This window comes from Squalius cephalus, assembly GCF_949319135.1.
Source record: "Squalius cephalus genome assembly, chromosome: 2".
Taxonomy (NCBI): Eukaryota; Metazoa; Chordata; class Actinopteri; order Cypriniformes; family Leuciscidae; genus Squalius; species Squalius cephalus.
Genome location: NC_137123.1, coordinates 63,747,900 through 63,756,090, shown reverse-complemented (window position 1 = coordinate 63,756,090; position 8,191 = coordinate 63,747,900). Strand labels below are relative to the sequence as shown.

Below are 8,191 nucleotides of genomic sequence, written 5' to 3'. Positions count from 1 at the left end.
TTCCCTTTATCATATTCACAATGAGTAAAACCAAAGAATATTGTTCTGATGTGCAGAAAAAGATTGTTGAGATAATTCTGACCACAACTGTAACAATAGCCACGTGATCTATATCTTTGTATTTCAGAGGTGGAGTAATGTATTTTGAAAGATTATGAAGACATGACTCATGGATTTTTTTTTTTAGTCACCCCGATGAATCATTTAAGACCAAAAACGTGAATTAAGAGAGAAAAAAAGAGTTTAATTTCATGTTGACCTTAAAAACTTAAATATGCCATTAAAGTGTCAGATTCAGTCTGCAGGATGATTTAAAATCGCATATGTATAACAAAATCCAGATGTAAACATAAAATCAAGATGTAAACTTACAACAGTTCTTGAAACTCCTGGAATCACAAAATGGACTGTTTAATTTTCCTATATCTTATTTTTTCAATACTATGAAGAACAACAACAACAACAACAACAACAAAAAAAAAAAATATATACAGTATATGTGACCCTGGACCACAAAACCAGTCATATGGGTAATTTTTTTAAATTGAGAGTTATACATCATCTGAAAGCTGAATAAATAAGCTTTCCGTTGATGTATGGTTTGTTAGGATAGGACAGTATGATCTGGAATCTGAGGGTGCAATAAAAAAACACGAAAAATATTAAATATTGAGAAAATCGCCAAATGAAGTCCTCGATTTTGCTTCATTCACTCCCAAAAATAAATTTGACATATTTACGGTAGGAAAATACCGTAAAATATCTTCATGGAACATGATCTTTAGATTTTACTCTAAAGATTTTTGGGCTGAAGCTGACCTGCTAACACACACACACACACACACACACACACACACACAAGCTCTTGAAGCTCCGCCCCCTGTGCCGGGAGCAGCAGCTCATTTGCATTTAAAGGGACAGACACAAAACGGTGCGTTTTTGCTCACCCTCAAAAAGTGACAATTTTAACATGCGATATAAAAATATCTGTGGGGTATTTTGAGCTAAAACCTCACATACACACTCATCAGAGAGTTATTTTACATCTTGTGAAAAGGGCATAACACCACCGCTTTAATGTGGTGTTGGTGTGCGTTTGCGTGCGCTGTACAGCTTTATCCTTAGGCTGGGCAGGTCGTAGAGCTCCTGCAGGTGAAAGTGTTCCTGGAAAGTGTCCACGAAGCGGTTCTCCGGGTCCAGACGGAACCTCATGGCCCACAAGATGATGGTGTTCTCTGAACTCAGGTGTATGAAGGTCTCCATGAGCTCGTGCAGGTACGGGTGCGAGTACACCACATCCGCGGCTATGATGTAATCGTAGCGGCAGGTCGCGCGCGGGAAACGCTCCTCCAGCTCCTTCCCCCAGCTGAGCTCGGTCACGCACGGCTCGTGCCTGCAGCGCCCCCTGGTGTTACGAGTCACGTTGTACCTCAGATTACCCAGGATCTCCGGCAGGTCTGTGGACGTCACCTTTGCACCTGAGGTTGGACAACAACGCTTAAATCCTCGCAAATAAAATATTCATTTAGTTTTAAAGGTGCAGTGAGTAATATTTAGGAGGATCTGTTGACAGAAATGCAATATCATAAACATAACTGTGTTTTCAGTGGTGTATAAAGACCTTTCTTAATGAAGCGTTGTGTGTTTATTAGCTTAGAATGAGTCATCTCTCTCTACACACACCGCGGGTCCACTTACATCCACATGTTTCTACGGTGGCCCTGAGCGGACAAACGCGTTTCGTCACTATGTTGTTCTTCGTGTAAAGAAGCGAACTAAAGTCAGCGAATAAAACACTGACGTCTCCTCTCTGCCGTCTCAGATGATGACATCACTTCCTGTCGTCCACCGTAACTTCTGTTGGGTGCAATTCACAACCTCACCACTAGATGCTGGTAAAGATTACACACTGCACCTTTAAATGTGATGTTAATTCATGTAAATAAAGTAAAATACTTATATAACTTCGCACATTTATATAGCGATCAACATTATATTTATATAACAATTAACATATTTATATGAAGATTAACATTTATATAATGATTCGCACATTTATATAATGATTTATTATTTATTTATTTAAAATATTATAGAAATTGGCGTATTTATATAACGGTTTGTGCATTGATATAGCGATTAGCATATTAATATAACGATTAGCGCATTTATATAGCAATTAATATATTTATCTAATGATTAGTGTATTTATCTAACGATTAGCGCATTTATATAGCGATTAATGCATTTATATAATGCTTAGCGCATTTATATACCAATTAGTGTATTTATATACCGATTAGCACATTTATCTAATGATTAGCGAAATGATATAATGATTAGCTAATTTATATAAAGATTAGCGCATTTATATAGCGATTAGTGCATTTATATAACAATTAGCGCATTTATATAGCGATTAGCGCATTTATATAACGATTCGTGCATTTATATATAACGATTAGCGCATTTATATAACAATTAGTGCATTTATATAATGATTAGCGCATTTATATAACAATTAGCGCATTTATATAGCGATAGCGCATTTATATAACGATTAACGCATTTATATAGCGATAGCGCATTTATATAACGATTAACGTATTTATATAACGATTAGTGCATTTATATAACGATTAGCGCATTTACATAGCGATTAATGCATTTACATAGCGATTATCGCATTTATTTAGCGATTAGCGCACCCCCCTGGCTGTGTTTTCTTTTATGTATATTATTGTAGTTCTGATTGTACTTTAAATGTATTTTTTTGTTGTACTTAATTGGAATTATTTTTTTTAATGATATACATTATAATGCATACAGTATCCGGTGTCTCTCACCAAGGAGGCTGGTCACTATGGTAACGAGGCCCGTTCCGGCTCCCAGCTCAACGATGTTCTTGTCCGTGAGGTTAAACTCGTCGCGGTGAGTGTCGAGGAAATAACACAAGACCATGGCCTTGAAGCAGAAGATCAGACACAGAAAACAGTTCATGAGCTGCTGTTACTGCTCAGTGTGTGTGTGTGTGTGTGTGTGTGATGATGCGTACCGAGGGCCACAGAACGGCCCCGTAGAATTCCCTAGACTCTTTGATCTTAATCTCGATGTCTGCGAACATGTATCCTTCCCACGCTTCAGTTCTGATCAGAGACGGGCGAAAGCTTCGTTTCATAATCTCTGCTGCCAGTTCAGCATCTGCAGCGACACCTGTAAACACACACACACACACACACACACACACACACACACACACACACACACACACACACACACACACACACACACACACACACACACACACACACACATATTGAATATAATCTTAAATCTGCAACACTGTTACCAATTTTATTCAATTGTTTTGTTTAACGTAGCGTTAATGATTTTGTATGTTAATGTTTATTGCTAGAAAACAACAATCACAAAAATTAGGGGTTTAAACATTAGACATTTTTATAGAGGTGTTGCAAAAAAAGAAAAGACAAACCTCATATTAAAATAAACAAAGAAAATCTGCACACTGTTTAACTATGACCCGTATTATTTTAAAATAGAACAGCAACTTTTCAATCAAAAAAGATCTTCATCAAACCTCATATTAGATAACTAAAATAACAAATCATACAATGTTTGGTTTGACTTCAGCAACATTAGTGTTCAGAAGTTAGGAGTCGGTATGATTTGTAAAAAAAAAAATCACCAAGGCTGTGTTTATTTGATCAAAAATACAGTAAAACAGTGAAGTATTATTCTAATGTAAATCAGCTGTTTTCTATGTGAATATACAGTAAAGTGTAATTTATTCCTGTGATCAAAGCTGAATGTTCAGCATCATTACTCCAGTCTTCAGTGTCACATGATCCTTCAGAAATCACTCTATGATTGATGCTCAAGGAACATTTGTGATTATTATCAATGCCAACAGATAGAGTTATATGTGTATTAGGCGTGCTCTCCGAGGTATTTTGGCCCGATCCCAGAGTTTCCCTGTCAGGATCGCGAGGAGACGGTGGCGGAGGGATACAGAAAACTGTCGAGGAACAGAGGTGAGTCGGCTGTGTGTGTATACCTCCTCTCGAACTGACTGGGTAGATCATTTGAACGTGTTCCTCTCAAACTTCCTCCCTGAAAACAGGGAAGCTGCTTCATATTTTTGTGGAAACCGTGATGCATTTTATTTTTCAGGATTCTTTGATGAACAGAAAGTTCAAGAGAGCAGCAGTTATTTGAAATAGAATATGTCGTAAAATTATAAACATTACCTAAACTTTAAAGCTCATCAAGCGCCAAATGCAAGTGAGAATATGAAACAGGACAGCTGGCCGGTCACGTTTATGACGGTCACATGTTTATGATGGTGCATCGTCACCCAAGTCTAAACCTTGATACTAAACTGTGCTCTTTCACGTCGTCTTACACTTGAGCGGACAAATTAAACATAAACATATTACACAGTCAGACATGTGAATGTAAACAGTTGAGAAAGTAAACGCATGTGTATCAGTGTATTAGATCAGTGCACTCGCTCTTAAAGAGACAGCAGCCTAATATTCCTGATGCTGTCGGTCATTAATGTTAATCAAACAACAAACGACAAAGAAAAATCACTTGCTGCTGTCGACTGAATAACTTTAATAAGGTTTAATTAATAAGGATGTTTAATTTATACAGTGAAGACTATGCAGTGTTATTTTACACTTGCTTACTCTTACCTGAGAAGCACTGTTCATTTCATTTGTAACTTTGTTTTATTAATTTGTGCTTTTGCTTGTGATTTGATTATTTGTTCTTATTTTATTACTGAATGTTTACTTGTCTTTTAAATGTAAATCAGAAGTGTTAGTTGTGGTATTGAAATTGGAATATAGAATTGTGAATCTTCTCTGCTATCTAAAAATGAGCCATGACTATAAATGTCACGTTTGATCAATTTAATGCGTCCTGGATGAATAAGACTAGCCTGGGAAAACCCAGACAACTTCCGGCAAATTTAGATTTGCTCTGCAAGTAGTCTGGCAAAGAGCTCATTCAAGCCCATTTCCATGGCCTCGAAATCGTGGCACCAATCAGAAACGTTGAGGCGGGCTTTACACGATGACGATCGCTCTGATTGGTTTTAGGCCTATCCAATTGCGCCCAGAGGCATTTGAGCGACGTCCGTTGGTGACGCCCCTTTGGAAATGAGTTATTAATGAAGCTTTGCCAGACCATAACTCAGTTACTACTGAGAATGGTCTGGTTTTAACCAGGCTAGAATAAGACTATATTAATCTCTTTCATCACTGACCCCAAACTTTTAAACGGTAGAGTATATACTTGTATAAAAAACAACAAAAATTTACTTATGTACTTATTATTCATGGAAAGTGCCATTAAAGCATCTGATAAAGTATTACTACATGAGACTGTACAGATTCTCCGGATCTTCTTAAAGGGATAGTTCACTCAAAAATGAAAATTGTGTCATCACTTACTCAACCTCGTGTTGTTCTAAACCCGTGTGAGTTTCTTTCTTCTGTTGAACACAAAAGAAGATATTTTGAAGAATGTCGGTAACCAAACAGTTGATGGACCCCATTGACTTCCATAGTGGGGAAAAAAAATACTATGGAAGTCAATGGGGACCAGCAACTGTTTGGTTACCGACATTCTTCAAAATATCTTCTTTTGTGTTCAACAGAACAGAGAAACCCATACAGGTTTAGAACAACACGAGGTTGAGTAAGTGATGACACAATTTTCATTTTTGAGTGAACTATCCCTTTAATGTGTGTGTGTGTGATTGATGACATCATGAGCTCATTACACACAACATATACACAAGAATCCACATTTATTTTTTAAGAGAAAGACAATAAGAGTCATTTGACTTTAGCGAGAGCAGAACTGATGTGATCGCTCTGGAAGTGTGTGTGGAGTTATTCCTGTGCCGTAGGAACACACTTCACTCACTCAGGGTTTGTATTTTATACAGACTGTTTAAATGACATGAAGAAGACAATATATGCACACCCACCCTCAGTGTTCTCATCCCGGTCCATCTGGGTCTGACTGCCGAAGTCCTTATAAGAGCAGATTCACACAAGAGCCTCAGCTTTATCTCACTGCTCTGTGTGTGTGTGTGACTGTGAGTAAGTGTGTCTGAGTGTTTGTGTGTGTGTGTGTTTCAGGTGATTGACAGCAGCAGCTGATTGAGATGCCAGAGAAACACAAGCCAAGTCGATCTACGACCCTAAAGAGTAAACAGATTCTGTCTCGCACACACACACACACACACACACACACACACACACACACACACACACACACACACACACACACACACACACACACACACTTAATCAAAATCTCTCTCTCTCTCTCTCTCTCTCTCTCTCTCACACACACACACACACACACACACACATTTACTCAAAATCTCTCTCTCACACACACACACTTACTCAAAATCTCTCTCTCTCACACACACACACTCTATATAGGGTAATCAATAGTAATGACTTTTTTAAAAAGATAAAAATGATGAAATATGGAGATACAAGCTTCTATGAAAGCAACATTATAAATGTTATTAATTTATTAAGTAATTGTCGTACAGTTTTAGCATTAGAGTGAAATAATAATAATAATAATAATGAAAAAATTGTCCCCATTGTAACTGCCCCCACCCCACATAATATCTTTACTCACAAATAACAATATATATATAATAAATAAAAAATAACTTAAGATTTTCTTAATTTCCCAGATTTGTCCAGGTCTATAAATGTTTACAGTTTCCTTTACACATGTTAGAGTCCTGATTTTGTTATGGATTTATTAGTATTTTATTGTAACTGCTTGCCCGGCGTCCTGCTGAGAAGCGCAGCTCTATGATGATCAGATCACATGATCTTCAGTTTCTGTCGTGAGAAGAACTACATTTAGGCTTTTTCAGACTTTTATTGTTCTTTTTTTGTTTTTTTTGGCAAATTCATCTAAAGACAGTGAAAAAATAGAAATGTAGATGTCACACATGTTTCCGCCCATGATTTGTCAGATGCGTCACACAGACAGTTAGTGATCCAGCACTATAGCTCATAAACATGTAAACTCGTGTTGGTCCTCATGATCTGTTTTTGCTCCTTCCTCTTCCTCCTCGTTTCCCTCTTCCTCTCGTTTGCCCCTGGAACGCAGAACGAGCTGTAACCATAGCGACGCCCCTCCCACCTTCAGCATCATCCTCTGAGCTGGAGCTGCCTGACTCCGCCCCCCTGGATGACATCATCGGCGTGACTCCGCCCTGTAGATCAGCCTGAACCGCTGACTCTATGAAGCCTCCAGCTGATGAACTCCCAGCCGGTGTAGATGGAGACATCTCTTCATCCTCCTCTTCTCTCTCCTCCTCCTCTTCTCTCTCTTTCCTCTTGAGGCATGTGACGGCTCTGCGCAGACGCTGGCTTCGGATGAACTGCTTCTCCTGCTGCTCCAGACGGAAGAACGAGTCGATGCGCAGCTGCGTCTGCACACACAATCATAATACACACCGAACTACTCACAGAATACACACTAATGTTGCTGAAAGAGTGTCCTCTGCTCAGCAAGGCTGTGTTTATTTCATTAAAAATACAGTAAAAACAGTGAAATATTATTCCAGTGTAAATCATCTGTTTTCTATGTGAATATATAGTAAAGTGTAATTTATATCCTGTGATCAAAGCTGAATTTTCAGCATCATTACTCCAGTCTTCAGTGTCACATGATCCTTCAGAAATCACTCTAATATGAGTATTTGATGACCAAGAAACATTTATGATTATTATCAGTGTTGAAAACAGTTATTTACATTTTTATTTCAGGATTCTTTGATGAATAGAAAGTTCAAAAGAGCAGCATTTATGAAATATAAAGCTTTTGTAATATTAAACACTACCGTTTAAAAGTTTGGGGTCAGTAAGTAATTTTTTTGGGGGGAAATAAATCAAAGAAATCAATACTTTTATTCATCAAGGATTAATTAAAATTAATTAAATTGATCAAAAGTGACAGTAAAGACATTTATAATGTTACAAAAGCTTCTATTTCAGATAAATGCTGCTCTTTTGAACTTTCTATTCATCAAAGAATCCTGAAATAAAAATGTAAATAACTGTTTTCAACACTGATAATAATCATAAATGTTTCTTGAGCATCAGATCCTCATATT

At 37.5% G+C, this 8,191-nt stretch overlaps 2 protein-coding genes across 2 annotated transcripts in view; both read right to left on the bottom strand.

Moving 5' to 3' along the window:
* Window positions 1-223: 223 nt before the first annotated feature.
* Window positions 224-6,150, bottom strand: mettl21e (methyltransferase like 21e). The gene is made up of 4 exons (XM_079864021.1): window positions 6,023-6,150; window positions 3,056-3,213; window positions 2,847-2,964; window positions 224-1,478 (listed from the first exon to the last, which is right to left on the bottom strand). The coding sequence occupies exons 1-4, from the start codon at window positions 6,045-6,047 to the stop codon at window positions 1,075-1,077; spliced, it is 705 nt and encodes a 234-aa protein (XP_079720147.1). The 5' UTR covers window positions 6,048-6,150; the 3' UTR covers window positions 224-1,074.
* Window positions 6,151-6,674: 524 nt separating this feature from the next.
* ercc5 (excision repair cross-complementation group 5) overlaps window positions 6,675-8,191 on the bottom strand; it is a 17,952-nt gene continuing 16,435 nt past the window's right edge. Inside the window, exon 17 of the mRNA XM_079863991.1 lies at window positions 6,675-7,507. Within this exon, the coding sequence (XP_079720117.1) occupies window positions 7,112-7,507 (396 nt within the window). The 3' untranslated portion in view covers window positions 6,675-7,111. The remainder of the gene's footprint in view (window positions 7,508-8,191) is intronic.

Coding starts and splice junctions, on each gene's coding strand:
- mettl21e (XM_079864021.1), bottom strand. CDS start 6,047: ATGGACCGGGATGAGAACACTGAGG. Junction 3,214..6,022: donor CCGGGATGAGAACACTGAGG/GTGGGTGTGCAT, acceptor GTGTGTTTACAG/GTGTCGCTGCAGATGCTGAA. Junction 2,965..3,055: donor GGGCCGTTCTGTGGCCCTCG/GTACGCATCATC, acceptor TTCTGCTTCAAG/GCCATGGTCTTGTGTTATTT.